The 16,400-nt window shown below is 57.4% G+C and overlaps 1 protein-coding gene across 1 annotated transcript; it reads left to right on the top strand.

Annotated features, from left to right (window-relative positions):
- Positions 1–5,125: 5,125 nt before the first annotated feature.
- CUNH1orf174 (chromosome unknown C1orf174 homolog) lies at positions 5,126–12,780 on the top strand. The gene is made up of 4 exons (XM_039218115.1): positions 5,126–5,237; positions 10,794–10,904; positions 11,720–12,208; positions 12,579–12,780. Exons 1-4 carry the CDS (start codon positions 5,223–5,225, stop codon positions 12,687–12,689), a joined length of 726 nt encoding a protein of 241 aa, XP_039074046.1. The 5' UTR covers positions 5,126–5,222; the 3' UTR covers positions 12,690–12,780.
- The last annotated feature ends 3,620 nt before the right edge of the window (positions 12,781–16,400 follow it).

Below are 16,400 nucleotides of genomic sequence, written 5' to 3'. Positions count from 1 at the left end.
ATTTTTTTTTTTAATAGACCTGTTTTTCAGAGCACTTCAGGTGCACAGCAAAATTGAGAAGATACGGAGATTTCCCCTGACCCCCCCCCCCCACACACAGCCTCCCCGCTATCGACCTCCCCTCCCAGAGCGGGACACTTGCTGTCATTGGTGAACAAACGTGGACACGTCACCATCCCCGAGAGCCCACGGTTTATACTTGGTGCTGTACATTCTTTGGTTTGGACAAAAACAGGCCACTCATGCAGACTAGCTCCCCTGCCCTGAGGCGCCCTTGCCCTCAGCTCATCCGCCCGCCCCACCCCCAGCCCCTGGCAACACTGACCTGCTCGTGCACCTAGTTTTGCCTTTTCCAGAACCTCACGTAGCTGGAAGCACGCAGCATGTATTTTTTTCTGTTTGGCTTCTTTCTCTTAGCATGATGCATTTGAGGTTCCTCCATGTCTTTTCACGGCTTGATGGCTCGTTTCTTTTCAGAACTGAATAATATTCCACTGTGGGGAGGGACCATTTTATGTATCCACTCACCTTTTCAAAAGGACCTCGTGGTTGCTTCCGAGTTTTAGTAGAGTTATGAGTAAGGCTGCTACCAACATCCTTGTGCAGGTTTCTGTGCAGACTTAAGCTTCAACTTTTTTTTTTAATGTTTATTTATTTTGAGAGAGAGAGAGTGTGTGCGCATGTGCAAGAGCAAGGGAGGGGAAAGGCAAGAGAGAACCCCAAGAAGCTTCCACACTGTCAGCACGGAGCCCAGCGCAGGGCTCCATCCCACAAACCGTGAGATCTCGACCTGAGCCGAAATCAAGAGTCGGACACTCACCCGACTGAAACCATAAATTTCAGTGCCTGGGTGACTACAAAGGAACGTGATTGCCGGATCGCATGGGAAGAGCATGTTTGATTCTGTAAGAAACCACCAAACCGTCTTCCAAAGGGGCTGGGCCGGGCTGCATTCCCACCAGCAACTGCTGTTCCACATTCTTCTGGGAATTTTTTGCTCTGGTTTTCCCTCACTTTTTAAAAAACTATTATGCATGTCTTTTAAACTTAAAGGGTCAGCGTATAAGAGACAAGCCCTCATCACACGGGCCACCGTCTGCTGGCAGTGAGGAGACACGCTCCCGGCCAGGACGGCCTCAGGTCACAAATCCACTGACCAAATCAACTGAAGATTCCCTTCGACTTTCTCGCCAACCCTGCCCGTGTTTGTGAAAGGCAAACACCGAGCTGTGGACACACCAGTGTTTGAGTAGTGAGTCTGTGTTACGGGCAAGAATACAAAGTTTCCTTGGAATATTCAATCCTCAGTTTCTTTGTATGCGTTATCACCACCACCCATCCCTTCAACACATTTTGCTGAGCACCTGCAGCACGGGCCGCCACCAAGCTGCGTTCCGGGGCTGCGGTTGTGAGCACCACACAGTCCTGGCCTTCAGGGAGCTTCCGATCCGTGTGGGGGACTGACCACAACCCAGGACCACAACACATCATACACCTGCTGCTGTGAGGCCGGCCCTCACTGCACTCCCTCCCGGGAAGGCGGGGGGACATCATCTGGAAGAGGGAAATGAAGTGCGTGTGCAGAACCCATGTGGGGCCGTGAGCTTGGGCTCTGGTCTGTCTCTGTGCCCCGCGGGATTCGCGGCATCCCAGTGCCAGGAGCCAGAGGGTCCATGAAGGGCTCCTCTGGCAGCTCACGGCCTCCGGCCCCACCAGGAGGGGCGGCCTGGGCCCGGGTGTGGGCTCCCGCCTGCTCCCTCCCGCAGGGCCCGGAAGGGGCTCCGTCCCAGAGGAAAGAGGTGACCCTGAATAACTGCCCGTCACTTCCTGCAAGAAGCCCGACTCCCTGAGCACAGCTGACACCCCCCCCATGAGCTGTCCCCTGATGTTGCTTCTCCCCGTGGCTCTTATCACCACTGCAGACTTACCATTGCTTGTGTGATTATTCCACCAGTGCCCATCTCTCCCACCCCCACCCCACCTCCCATCCCCGCTGGACTGAATGGCAGGCCTGGTGATTCACTTGAGCACACCACCATTGTAAACTCCGGGCTTGGCTTAGTCATAGAGGGGCTCAGCACACATCAGGGGCTCAGCACACACACGTGAGGGTCTCAGCACACGTGAGGGGCTCAGCACACACACATGAGGGGCTCAGCACACATGAGGGGCTCAGCACACACACGTGAGGGGCTCAGCACACATCAGGGGCTCAGCACACACACGTGAGGGGCTCAGCACACGTGAGGGGCTCAGCACACACACATGAGGGGCTCAGCACACATGAGGGGCTCAGCACACACACGTGAGGGGCTCAGCACACATCAGGGGCTCAGCACACACACGTGAGGGGCTCAGCTCATGTGAGGGGCTCAGTACACACATGAGGCGCTCAGTAATAAAGGAGCTCAGCACACATGAGGCGCTCAGCACGCTCATACCAAGTCAGTGAGCCAGTGAGTGAGTGCGTGCCATGCTCTGAGAAAGAAAAGAGCTAACCACCCCTGCCCTGCGGGAAAAGCAGAGCTAAATAAAGCCATAATGAGGAGACTCAGGTTGTGGTGGTGGGAGAATGGCTGGTAAAGTCCCCTTGCCCCTGAGGACATTCAGCGTAAGCTGATTTGAGGTCTGAAGAATGGATCTGCCCTGAAAGATGGGGTGGGGGGGGGGGAGCTGGAGAGAGGTTTTCCAGAGACAGGCAGAGCCCCAGGCCAGGAGGGAAGGGGATCGGCCGCACTCTGAGAGCCAGGCAGGGAGCAGGGTGAGCGGCAGAGGGTAAGGGGAGAGGGCAGCAGGCGCCCCACCTACTACACATTTGTCCAACAAGCATTCACTAAGCATCTACTATGTGCCTACCTTACAGGTCCTATGAAGACCCGCTCTTGGGCTACGTGAGTAGCTTAGTTGGTTCAGCTGCTGACTCTTGATTTCGGCTCAGGTCATGATTCCACAGTTAATGAGTTGGAGCCCCCCACTGGGCTCCGTGCTGACACCGCAGAGCCTGCTTGCCATTCTCTCTGCCCCTCCCCTGCTCTTGCTCTCTCTGTCTCTAAATAAATAAACTTTAAAAGAAAAAGTATTAAAATGAAAAAGGGACCGGCTCTTGATCCCAGAAGCAGCGGGGAAGCTCCGGGGGACTTCAGCAGGGGATCCGGCCACCACTGGTAAGTGACCACCCCGCTGCTGTGGGCAGCATGGGCGGGGGGCGGGGGGGGGGTTGGGCAGCTGCGTGGCTGTGCAGGGACGGTCGCTGATTGGAAGCAGGCGCTGAGGGAGTGTGACCTGTCCCGGGGGGGCCTGGGTATCAGGTCGGAGTAGCTGGGGGGCTGGAAATGCCATTCACGCAAACCCAGGGGAGGGGGCGCAGGGCACATCTGTGAACAGAGATGAAGCGTCCCCCTTTGGGAGGCTGCCCTCCAGAAGCACCCAGGGCTCGGGCAACACCGAGTCAGACGCGCTCGAGCGGCGGTACCGACTTCAGCCGCCACCATGGTCACCTTGGAGGCAGACGCTAGCTGGTGACAGTCAGCTCCTAGTTTATGAGAACCGGAGTTCTGATGGACCCCAGAATAAAACCGCTGAACCTAGTTTATCCAGAAACCAATTTCAGTGAAAATGGGACAGTTTCGGTGTTTAACACAGTTTGGCCTTGGGTTTTTCTTCAACAGCTGGCAGTGATTATATTAGTTTCCTTTTCAAATGGATTTTCCTGCCAGTCCACATTTGTTTTCTCCCTTCCACGGACACCATGGGAAACGGGCAGCCAGGGGACAAGCGCGTGTGAGCGTGTAAGCGTGGGTGCGTGCACTAACACTGCGGGTGCTTTCACTCATGGCCAAAGGCAGACCCCACGTGAGGCCGAATTGAAGGGGCTCCACCTAATTACCCAGAGCTGCACCTCTAAGGAGAGGGTAGTCTGAAAGGAGGGAAGAGCTGGCGGGACCCTTAAGTATCCCCACATTTTATGCACTAAAAAGAGGCATCGAGTGTATTTCCAGGCTTTGAGGGAGTCATTCCACAGGAGCGGAGCACATTCCTGTTTCTGGAGAATATGAATCGCCCTCTGCCATGGAACAGCTCACACGGGGACCCTCCAGCGGTACATGAGGCCGAAGCACAACACAGGTCACTTTTCACCCTGTACACTTTACTGCAAGATCTAATGCTTCTGACAAAACTGCCTGATTTAAATGTTCTCACCTGTAAAAACATGACAATAAAGTAAACAGCACTGCCACGGACTTGCAAAGCACAGTGGCAGCTCCTGTCTTTGTGCCGCACCATCGGGAGGGGCACCAGCAAGCCCGGGTAGACCACAGGGCTGGGCGTCCCTCAGGCCTGGGGACGGGGGCTGATGGGCTGGAAGTCAGGGCTGGGCGGCCCTCAGCCCCCAGGGGCCCACCGCACCCTCTCGGAGGCACCAGTCCGAGAGCCCAGAGCTGGGGGCCTGGGGTGTTTAAAGGCAAGGCAGCATTTCACGTCAGTCTTTAATGCACAGTCCCTGAGCTGCCCAGAGCCAGGACACTGGGGAGAGGGAGAGGGCAGCGCCTTTGGGACCGTCACCATGAGGTCAGGGCTGCAGAGAAGCGGGGCCAGAAGGGCTGAAGCCCGGGACGAACGGCCTTCCGAGAGCCAGCTGCAGTCCACCACCGCCGGGGGAAGGCTCGAGGCCGGGGGGGGGCCGGGAACCGGGGTCCCTGCGGGCAGCTGGGGGCAGAGCCACGCAGGGCCTCGCCGGCCCACCTCCGAGCGCAGGGGCATCGCCAGCCGCCAGGCAGGGCGCACCCTAGCCCTGCCGGGCGCTCACACGCCAGGGGCTGGAGCCCGCCTCCGGGGCCAGGATGAGAGAGACCAGCCTCTTGTGAACGACCACTTCCCGCCATCTCCCCCAGACACGTGGCCGGAGCGTCAGGGACGTGCCCCTCACAAACATGGCCGCCGCCCCTCTTAAACATGGCCGCCGCCCCTCTTAAACGTGGCCGCCACGAGGGCCGCCAGGAAGGTGCCCCTCACAAACATGGCCGCCGCCCCGCCCATTACGCACAGCGCCGACTTTGTTGGGTCACGTGCCAGAGGATGCCGGGCTGTGATTGGCCAAACGTCTGGTGGCGTCAGACGCCGGGCGCGGGCCGCGGGTCTCCGGGTTGCTGCCTCTCTGAGAGGCGTTAGGCCGGGGCGCGGGGGCTGGCGGTGCTGGGGGCGGCAGCGCGCCGCTCACACTCATGAGGAGCCGCGAGGTGAGGCGCCGAGGCCGGGCGGGAGCTGTGGGCTGAGGCTGGGGCTCCGGCCACCTCTTGTTTGGGGAGCTGAGGAGGCCGTGGTATGCCCTGGGCCGGGGGCTGCCCTTCCCTCGGGTCTGGGGTCGGAGAAAACGACCGGGGGGGAGGGGCGGGTCCTGGGTCTCTCTTCTGGATTGGGGAGCTCCTAGACTACGGGCCGGGGGGTGGGTGGCGGGGGAGAGACCTTGGTCACCCTTCTGGGTAGGGGGGCTCCCACATTACAGGCACGGGGATGGAGGGTACTGGGTCGCTCTTCTGGGTGGGGCGCTCCCAGATTACGTTCCGCGGGGCGGGGGGGGGTCCTTTGTCACACTTCTGGGTAGGGGGCCTCTCAGATTGCGGCCTTGAGTGAGGGGGGCGGCCGGCTCCTGTGTTACAGTTCTGGGTAGGGGGGCTCCCAGATTACGGGCAGGGGGATGGGGGGTTCTAGGTTGCTCTTCTGGGTAGAGGGGCTCCCGGATTACGGGCAGGTAGATGGAACTGGGTTGCCCTTCTGGGTAGGGGGCTGCCAGACCACATCCCAGGAAAGGGACTGGTCTGGATCCCTGAGTGCAGCTGCGCCACCCAAGCCCTCTGTTCTTCAGCATGTGACCTCAGCCCGGCCCCAGTCACCTTGGGTGCAGAGGGTGGAGAGGACTAACTGGGAGCCGGTTCCAGCCACTCCGTACCTGGCCATGGCCTGGGACCCAGAGCACCCAGTGCCCAGGGGGGCCCCTCTTTCCTGGACGGGGAGCACCCCCGGCTCTCCCAGTTTGCTGGAGGAGCCCACTCTGGCTCCGTCCTTCTACTGTCCTTACATAGCTTGACCCTGCGGGGTCTTCTGTAGACGTGCACGGGGGCTGGGGGCTGGGGGCTGTCTTACCAGCCTGACCTCTCTTTTGGTGGGATCTTGTGGCCCACGTTTAAAGTTACTGATATGGTTGGATGCACGCATGCCATTCCACTTTTGTTCTGTGTACACACGTCTGTTTTCTCTGTTCCTTGTGTAGATGGATGGAAAGGAACTTTTTCTAGTGTAGCATTTGTGTTTTCTTTCTAGCAGTTGCTCCACGTTTCATCGTATGCATTGTAACTTAGTGGAATCAGCTTTGAGGTGTGTAAGTGGGGTGTCAGGTCGGTGGGAGTCAGCCAGTGGCACTTAACGTGAACCATCACCCGAGGCTGAACCCCGAACACCCGGAGCCCGGGCGCTACGAGTGCGGAGTGCAGGAGGGGCTGCTGGGAGGCGGGGGATGCAGAGGTGTGGCGGCCAATGGGGTTCTCCTTTTTGGGGGACCTGTGCTTGCTTATAAGTAGCCCATTGGTCAGTTGTGACCTATGGCTGTTTGGGGCGGGGTCGCCTCTGGGGCCTGTTTTCAGACTGGTGTGCCCTGGAACCCTTTCTGCATCCCGTTGCTCAAGCCTGTTTGCCTCAAGGCGGCCTCACCAAGCTCCAGATTTGTAGTGAGACGTAAAAATGCACCTTTCTTCCTTTTACCCGCTTTCTTGGTAGAGACTCGTTACATCTGTTCGTGTTAAGAACGCAGCCACCTGCTCTGATCTCTTCTCTGCCCCCAGTCCTCGGGTTGCCCTTTAGTCCCGCCCCCGCCTCGTCCTTTGTGCTGTGACTGGCAAGCAAAGCACATTCCTGCATAACTTTATAATGTTATTTCTACAGCTGCTTATAAATCACTCGGGAAAGGAGGCGCCTGTGCGCGTGCACCCTCTTCCTTAAGCATCCAGTTCCCCTCACCGGCGCGCTCTTTGTGTGAACTTGAATTCCTGTCCCGGGCCACTTGCTGTGGCCTACACAGCGCCCTCCCTCCAGCGTCTTTGGTTAGAAACACTGGCAACGTTCTCCCCGCTTATCTGGAAGTGTCTCTTTTGCCTTCATTTTTGAGGGAAAGCTTTGCTAGGTACCGGGATCTTGGTTGGCACATTTCTTCTTGGAGAACTTTGACTGTCTTTGACCATAACCATCGTCCCTACTAAGTGGTGTGTTTATCAGTAGCTTTGGGAAGTTTCAGCCATTATTTCTCTGAGTATCTTTTCTCCTTCCCTCGCCTTCCTGACACTCCCATTATACGTATGTTGGTACGATGGTGTCCTTGACTGAGCCCCTGTTCTTGATGACTCTTCATTTTTCTTCATTCTTTCTTCTTGCTGTCCTTTGACTAGCGTGGCCTTGGGTTTGCTCGCTGTTTCTTCTGCTTCCCTGCAGCGAAGTGTGTATTTCCGTTCTTGTACTTTTTAACTACAGAATTTCCTTCTGGTTCTTTTTCATAATTTCTTTTTATCATCATCAAGTATTTGATGCAACATGGTCATCACATTTTGTATTCTTGAATTGGGTTCTTTTTAGCCTTCGGACATGGTCATCCCGGCCACCTTCAAGGCTTTTCTGATAAACTCCACTCCAGTCACCGTCACAACAGGCACTTCCATCCCTGACTTTTATTCCTGTGTAGACGTCTGCTTTTCTCTTTCCTTGCTCTTTCCTCGCATGCTTCATAATTTCTTGTTGAAATTAGACATTTTATATAATGTAGCAGTTCTGGGTACCTGCCTCCCACCCCCACGGGATATTGTTATTTATAGGCTTTTTCTTTAGTGACTAGGTAGATTTCTTCTTTTCCCCCCACCTTCTCCCTGGGCTGGCTCACTTCCTCCCCTCCCCTGACCACACCTCTCTGTTAAACTCCCATTGAATGCTAGTTGATTGCTCAATTGTTTTCAGCAATAGCCTGGGGCATAAATTGCTCTGCAGCGTGATCCCCTGAAACTGTGGCTTCTGTTGAAGGCCTAGTTCCTGGGGTCAGGGGTGGACATTTGTGCCGACCCCTCAGAGGGTTCTTCCAGCTCTGTTATCCTGGCGCAGACTTATCTGACCTAGAGTTTATCTTGATGTCTCTTTCTAAGGGCCTTTCTCCACAGCCTCTAGTGTTCTTGAGAGCCCCTTTAGGCATGAACTTTATCCGCACTCCATCCAAAAGAAATCGGTTCCTTACTGAAGAGACTGAGAGCTCTGTTTTAACATTTGTCCCTCCCCAAGCAAAGCAAATCTCGGAATCCGCGCCTTCAACACTGACACCTCTGCCCAGGAGCCGGGTGCTCTCAGGAAGGCTTGCCTCTCCTGGCCTGGGGCCGCCTCCTGCCGAGTTCTCATGAGGCGGTCTGGGGGCTGACCCCCCCCCGTGTTCTTGCGGGGCAGTCTGGGGTCTGGGGGCAGTCTGACGTTCACCTACCAGAGTTTTGTAGGTGCTCTTGAATAACTTTCTTCGTTTACCCCCCGCCCATAAGACTATTTCCAAAAGTCTTTCGTACTTCTTGCTGGTTCTGTGGGGCCGCGGGTGCCTTGTGCTGTCCTGGAAGTCGGTCTTGCCCTGCCCTTTCCGGGAAACTGCGTTTTTGCCTTTGACGTCCCCGTTTTTAACCAGGTGGAAGCAACCTGCTCTCCAGGGCAGAAGAACTTGCTAGGTCCTGCGTGGGTGCTGGCACCAGCAGCTGCTGGATTTGGCCACAGCTCAAGGGCCTGGAGCCACCACAGCTCTTGGGCGTTGTGCCCACCCACAAGCCGCCCCCCCCGCCCCCCCCAGACACTGTCAAGTCCCCGTCGGCCTCAGAGGCGAAGGTAGAAGGCATCTGGGAGCACACTGCTGTGTGAAGGGCTTGAACGGTTCAGCGGCAGAGCCAGGACCTGCTCCCCTCCCTGTTCAGTCCCTTCAGGCGGGGGCTCCTGGAGCTCCGATCGGGGAGAGCCGAGCGTGATGAGGCAGGGCCACAGGGACTTTGAGGCCACACAGCCCTTGTGTCACCTCAAACAGGCCCCCCACCAGAGCCTCCCCATCTTCAGGAGGAGGCTGCTCCTTGGGAAGCTGTGCATGCACCGAGCACAGCACCTGCTAGCTGCATCAGGCCCCCAGCCAGAGCCAGCACCCCGGGGGCGGGTGCTGGGAGTAGGCGAAGAGAGGACAGTTGGTGGCCTGGTGGCCTGGGGCAAGGGTAGCCGTTCCCTCCGTTCCCTCCGGGGAGGTAGTGGTCGTAGGGGCATGCCGGGACAGCTACAGGTTCCGCCCCCCCCCCCCCCCCCAAGTGGCTGTGAACCCAGACCCTGGTGCACCCACCCAGCAGGCCCTTCACCTGGCCCGGAGCGCCTTGTCCCCGCCGTGTGCACAGGCCATGGCCTTTCCTTTTCCTTCCATTCTGAATGGGGACAGTCCGAGGTCTCACTGCCTGGGTGAGCCTCCATCTCCAGGGGCCTCTGGAGACGCAGGTGTGCAGGTGGCTGGGGGGGGGGGGGGCACTGTAGAGATTTCTAAGCTAGCTGTCTCCTTTCCCGTTGGCTTCCCCTTCTGTTGAGCAGGCTGCCCTCCTCCCGAGCCCGTCCCCCTCTGGTCTCCCACCTGCATGCCCACCCACCCTTGCTCACTGAGTGCATTTGGTATCCATTCCAGAACAGAAAAAGGAATTAGTGGAAAAAGGTGAGGGCGCCTGGGTGGCTTCATCGGTGAAGCATTCGACTCTTGATTTCACCTCAGGACATGACCTCGTGGTTCATGAGTTCAGGCCCCACGTTGGGCTCTGCTGATAGCTCAGGGTCTGCTTGGGATTTTCTGTCTCCCTCCTCTGCCTCTCCTCTGTACATGCATGCACTCTCTCAAAAATAATTTATTTACAAAAACAAAAACGGGTGGAAGTAGTTTAGTGGCTGCACCAGTGCTGATTTTGCCAGATGCACCGTGCGTTATAAGTTTTGCTTTCTCATTAATTCCTTTCTTGTTATTAGAAGACTCTTGCATTCAGGGTAAAGCAGACACAGACCAGTGTGATGATGTTAAGATTAGTCAGAAGTGGGGCGCGTGGGGGGCTCAGTCAGTTGAGCGTCCGACTTCGGCTCAGGTCATGATCTCATGTTCGTGGTTTTGAGCCCCGACAGCCAGCTCAGATCCTGGAGCCTGTTTCGAATTCTGTATCTCCCTCTCTCTGACCCTCCCTCTCTCTGACCCTCCCCTGCTCACGCTGTCTCTCTCACTCTCTCAGAAATAAATAAAAACATTTAAAAAAAAAAAGATTAGTCAGAAGTTCGCTGCTTTAAACTAGTAGAACTGGGAATATTTCCACCTATAATTTGAAGGAGGGAGTGATGGGGGTCAGGATGGCTTTTGTTTTCTCATGTTACCTTTAGTCAGGAACTTGGATACCATGTAAAAGTTAGAGAACCTTCTGAGAAGGCTGCTTCTAAACATCTGAAGTTACGTGTGTTAAATGTGTTAACTTACAAACGGGGGCCCCTAGAAATGTAGAAGGTAAAGGTCACAAACTGCCTCCAAGCTTCTGAGAAGGCTGGAAAGACATCTGCATCTTAAATCCAAAACAGTTTAGTTTGAATTTGCACGAGGCCACAGGTGACTTTCCAGAAAAGCGATGAAGATGGCGGTGGGAGGGACTCCCCCGGGTTTTCTTCAGTCGGGAAATGGCAGTGTCCAGGCTCACGTCTCCTAAGAGCATTTCCTGACGCCTCGGGTGCTGCCCTAGCTCGCAGGTGGAGTGCGGTCTTCAGCGCGCCTGAGAGCCTGCCGTCGCTCGGCCAGGTTGGCTTCTGCGCGGGAAGCCGGCGTCGCCACGTCTGCCAGGACACTATGTCAGGTGAGCCCGGGTAGCACCGGTGGGGCCGGTGGGGCCGTGTGTGTACACGCCTTTGCCCTGAGATGCACCGCGCTAGAAAACGGTTGTGGTGCTTCTGTACCAGAGAAGGGAACCGTGTAACTGCTTTCAGAGGAAGGGGCGCTCCCGGGCCCAGGGGCGTGCTTTTGCAGAGTTCACCTCCACGGGCAGGGGTGTCTCTGACCCCATGCCCCCACGCACCTTTGCTAGTCATTCTCTGCAGCATTTGGCGCGGCATTGGCCGCCATGGGCCACGCTGCTTCGCCCCTGACGGCTTTGAGAGGTCTGCCTACACCCGTGCCCAGCGATCCGAGCTCATGGAGTCGCCGGAAGGTCGACCTGCCTCGGGCCACGCTCCGGGGTCTGGCTGGGACTTGGTTTTGCACCAACAGCTGGCACACTTCCACTCGCGGACGCTGCTTTCAAGACCGGAGTCTCTAGCACATCTTGCTGAGCACCTGCTCGGTGCCCCGGTGCTGGGGCAGCAGCTTCATCCCAGCAAATGCGTGCGACCCAGAGTCCTGTGTCACAACGTCACAGTGCGTCAGTACGTGCCTCTGAGGTTGCTCAGGACACAGAAGGCCCCCTGGTTGCGTGTCTAGATTCTTCCCCAGCCACCAGTTTAAATTCTGTCACTTTGGAGGGAGGCGGTGACGTGACCCCATCATGGAAGCTGAGGCAACAGCACCTCTTAAGGTGTGAGGAGGGTGAGCCTCTGGGGCAGAGGCTTTCTCGTTCGCCATCTGCCTCACAGTCCTGCGTGTGTCTGGTTTTCTCTCACGCTTGTCTCTCCACAGACCTCCTCATCACACAAAGTGGCCGACAGGCGAACTTCCAAGAAGTTCAAGTATGACAAAGGCCAGCTTGTGAAATCAGAACTACAGAAACGCATCCCCAAGAGCGATAGTGTTGCTTTGCCCAAAACAGCACCCGAGCGCCCCTGTGACAGTGACCCTCTGGGGTTTGCGGAAGACCCTGCGCTGCCTCCAGGAAAGGGAGCTGGTGCCCCCTCAGAGCCGGAGGCTGTGGGCGCCCCCCTTGGGCACGGCACCTTTGTGGGCGACGCTTGCCCCCCAGAGACTGAAGACGGCCCGTCCCCTCTGGCACGCGGGCCCCTTACGGGAGAGGAGCCGCTCGGCAGCCGCGCCGCGCGGGCCGGTACAACACTACAGACGGAGCAGGCGCCCAGGCCGCCGGTGCCCATGGACGACAGCGCCTTCCTGGACGAGGACAGCAACCAGCCGATGCCCGTGGGCCGGTTCTTCGGGAACGTGGAGCTCATGCAGGTAAGACCCGCGGCCGCCCCCACGCAGGGTGCACACCTGGCCGGCCTCCCCCCACTCCCTGCGTGGGGTGCTGCCTCGGGACAGGCTCCGTCCCTGTGAGAAGAAGACAGAGGCTGCGAGGCGGTGCAGCTGCTCCTGGGAGGCCTCCTTCCAGCTCAGCCTCGGGGTGGGGGCCGGAGCCCCTGACAGGTGACCCTGGGCCTCCCCGCACGGTCGTGGGTGGGGAGCGGCTGCCCACACTTGCGGGGTGTCTTCTGGTGTTTAACCCTGACGTCCCCCAAGTCAGCCGGTGGGGGACGAGCCCTCACCCAGAGCGCTGACCGGTGCGGCGGGCTGGCGGTGGCTCAGGGGAGCGTTTCCTTCCTCCAAGGACCTCCCCCCGGCGTCTTCGTCTTGTCCTTCAATGAGCAGACGAGAATTCAGGAAGATGCATTTCAGAGCCAAAGACGATGAAGATGATGATGACGGTGCAGAAGTGTAGAGAATAAAGCAGGAATCTGATGGGCCGTGCTCCGACAGTTCAGCAGGTTACGGGATGTGGGATTCATATAAACTTTATCTCCCAAGAAAAATGTGTTTGTCACCATGAAAGTACTAGTGCAGAATGCCAGCATGTGCGCGTGTGGCCAAGAACCTTCTCTGCGATTGTGCGGTGTCTGGTGTCTGTGTGCGTTTGATGATGATTTGAGCCCCTGAGGGGGCTGGAGATTCCATGGCAGATCTTTCTAAAGGAAAGTGCTCACTTAAGCTTTTTAGTTTTGATAACACCCGTTTATTTTCCATTATCAAAGTGCGATCATTCTCGTGATTGAGTCAATGCCAGTTCTTAAAGAACTCTCCTTTGTTTCTGTACATGAAGCTAATGTTTATCTTGGGAATTTTGCAAAACGCATACGACTAAGAAATAAAATATATTTTGAAAGTATGTTTTAAAAAGTCTCACATTCCTAAATCTCCATTCTTTTTTACAATATTTGAGAGTCAAGTGGAGAAAGCAAGTCCTTCCCGGCCTGTGTCTGAGGCGGCGTCGGCCTTGGCCCCTGCTTCCTGGGTTGTGGGCAGAGGGGAGGCCGTCCATCGAAGGGAGGGCCCCCCCTGTGTAGAACACGGGGCTCCTGAGATGGCGGCGGCCAGCACCGGCCTTGCCCGGGGCATGTAGTTACAGGGCGGGCGAGGGAGCCCCACGACCGACCAACCAGGAAGCTCCCTGCCACTCAGGACGACGAGATTTTCGTGAGCATCAGTGGGCAGCTGCCCACGCTCACCTGTGGGTGGGAAGCAAATGTCCTCCCTGTGACACAAGGTCAGAAGGTCGGAAGTAGCCCAGCTCCGTGTCGCCCGCCCACAGCATTGACCTCCGAGTACGGAGGCATCGGCATGAGTAGTGCAGGGCGGCACGTTGTCGTGACTGCTCTGTCCTGTTCCTTTCCTGTGCCCGAGGCGTGTCAGCTTTCTCACAGGTGAGAACGGAGAGAACTTGGCAGGTAGACGCTTCAGGACCACCTGTCTTCGGGCATCCACTGGGGTCTTGGAAGGAACCCCTGCTGAGAGGGGCGCTGCTGTAACAGACTTTCTGGCTCAGTTCTTTTTTTTATTATTTCTTTTTCTTTCCTAATGCTTATTTTTGAGAGACAAAGCATGAGCAGGGGAGGGCCAGAGAGAGAGGGAGACACACAATCCGAAGCGGCTCCAGGCTCTGAGCTGTCAGCACAGAGCCCGATGTGGGGCTTGAACCCACAAACCGTGAGATCGTGACCTGAGCCAAAGTTGGACACTTAACCAACTGAGCCCCCAGGCGCCCCAGCTCAGTTAACAGCAGCTACGTTTAACCTATGACCGTGTCCTGTGAGGCACGGAAGGATCTCGCATGAAGGATCGTTCAGGGGCAGGTAGGTGGCTGAGTCGCCCTCCAGGCGCCTCCTCCTCCCCCCCGACACTGCCAATGTGACCGTTTCCCCATGAACAGCCATGACCAACAACTCTGGATAATTTTGTGGTTTCCTGGTCAACAAACGACTCTACCTAGTAACTCAAAACTGTTGCTTGCAAAGGCATTTTGATGGCAGCCGGGGAAACCACTAACCACTCGGGATTACTGCACAATTAACTAGTAACCCTGGCACCTGAGGTCATGGTGAACGGGCCACGTCGGGTGCCAGGAGTCTATCCTATGAACCGGCCTCTGCGAGAAGCATCAGCCTGACATGCAGAAGAGACGTGCCACCGCGTTCCCACCACAATGCAGAACAGAACCGAGCGCGCACCTAGGGCCCCACCCCTGCTCCTGCCGTGGGGCGTCCTGAGTGGCGAGCGCGCGGCCAAGGGCTCCTCTGGGGTGAGGGGTGCTGCGGGAAGAGAGCAGGTGTCCCCGGCAGAGATGGCAGACAGCGCGGAGCTGGGGAAACCGGGTGCCCGCGGGCTGGGGGCCAAGCATTGGGGATGGCCTCGGCAGTAGGGAAAGAATGTAGACTAAGCCCTGGGGACGATAAAGTTTGAGAAGGCAGAGTATAACTAGGTGTTAGAATTACTGTGAGCGCTCCGCCGTCTAGCAGGCCCTGTGACAGGGTTTTTAAGAAGCGTCCCTACTGTTGGTCTTCACAAAATGACGTTCAGGTGGCTGGTCGCCCTGCTGTCTTAAACGCCTGCTGCGCGGGGACCCCCCCCACCGGCCTCAGGCCAGACGATGCCCGCAACGAGGGCTCAGGAAGGAGAGATTCCCGGTCCCCGATTATCGCAGGAAGGACGCGCCGGGGCGAGTGTAGGAGGAACAGCCTCCAGCCTTCTCTCCCGGTGATGGCGGAGACCCAGGAAGCCCACCCAGGCCTCGGGGCCGCCCAGGGTCCTGTTGGGGTCACACAGGCTTGGAACGCCCACCCGCGGACCTGGGACTTGGACCCCAGCCCTGCCCAGGTACTGGCCGGTGCACAGACACCCCAGGGCAGGCCGCTCCTGGGGCCACGGGCAGCCCGGAGACCAGCTCGTCCTGGCAACGGGCAGTCGGGCCGCTTCCAAAATTGCTTCAGGGGCTTCCTAGTGTTTGGGATTGCGACGCCCCCGTTCCCAGGCCTCACCTCACCAGAGCCCCTGTGCCTTGCTCACACCTGTCCGTGGTCTCCAGCGCAGACCCCTCACCTCGTCCCCTCCCCCCGCTCTGCAGGGCCGGCTCCCTCCCTGGGCCCCCCTGCCCTCGCTCTGCAGCCTGCGCCGGCTCCCCTGCCCCGCAGCTGCCTTCAGACCGGCAGAGGCGACAGCCGGCCGCCGCCCTCCTGCAAGCCGCAGGACCTGGACCCGGACCTCTCTCCGCAGCCTTGCTGACCAAAGGGCCGCCCACAGCAAGTGCACATATGAGGGACCTACGGGACCGCCCCGCCTTCCTGCACCCACAGATCACCAGACTCGACACTCCCAGCTGTGGGTTCTAACCCTTTTGTTGGAAACGGACAGCCCATGAACCCATTCTGCATAGAGGCTGAGCTGCTGCTGGGCTGGAGGAGGCGGGTCCCCAGGTCAGCAGGGTGCACCTCCCGCGGGCCCCACTCCCCACGGCCCAGGCGACCCCGCCCGGCCAGGTCAGCGCCACGTGCCGAGGTGGTACTTCTGCGGTCCCACACAGGACTGGCTCACCCTAAGGTCTCTGTTTTAGAAAATGGAATGGTTTCTGTCATTTAAAAAATCACAACCCCTGGCGCACCTGGGTGGCTCAGCTAGCCTCCGACTCTTGATTTTGGCTCAGGTCCAGATCTCACGGTTCGTGAGTTCAAGCCCTCAGTCGGGCTCTGCTGACAGCACTGGAGCCTGCCTGGGATTCTCTCTTTCTCTGCCCCTCCCCCACTCGCGCTCGCTTGCTCATTCTCTCAAAAATAAATAAAACCTTAAAAAAATCACTAACCCATTATTTTTTTTTACAAATAGTTTATTGACAAATTAGTTTCTACATAACACCCAGTGCTCATCCCCACAAGTGCCCTCCCCCATGCCCATCTCCCTCACTCCCCTCCCCCCCACTCCCATCAGTCCTCAGTTTGTTCTCAGCATTCAAGAGTCTCATGGTTTGCCTCTCTCCCTTTCCCCCACCATTTCCCCCCTTCTTCCCCTTGTTCCTCCGTTAAGTTCCTCCTAATCCTCCTATACGTGCAAACATATATTTGTCCTTCTCTGCCTGACTTATTTCGCTCAGCATAACACCCTCAAG

The sequence above is a fragment of the Hyaena hyaena genome, unplaced genomic scaffold, assembly GCF_003009895.1.
Source record: "Hyaena hyaena isolate Hyena2069 unplaced genomic scaffold, ASM300989v1 scaffold_733, whole genome shotgun sequence".
Lineage (NCBI taxonomy): Eukaryota > Metazoa > Chordata > Mammalia > Carnivora > Hyaenidae > Hyaena > Hyaena hyaena.
This window is presented reverse-complemented; position numbering and strand designations above follow the sequence as displayed.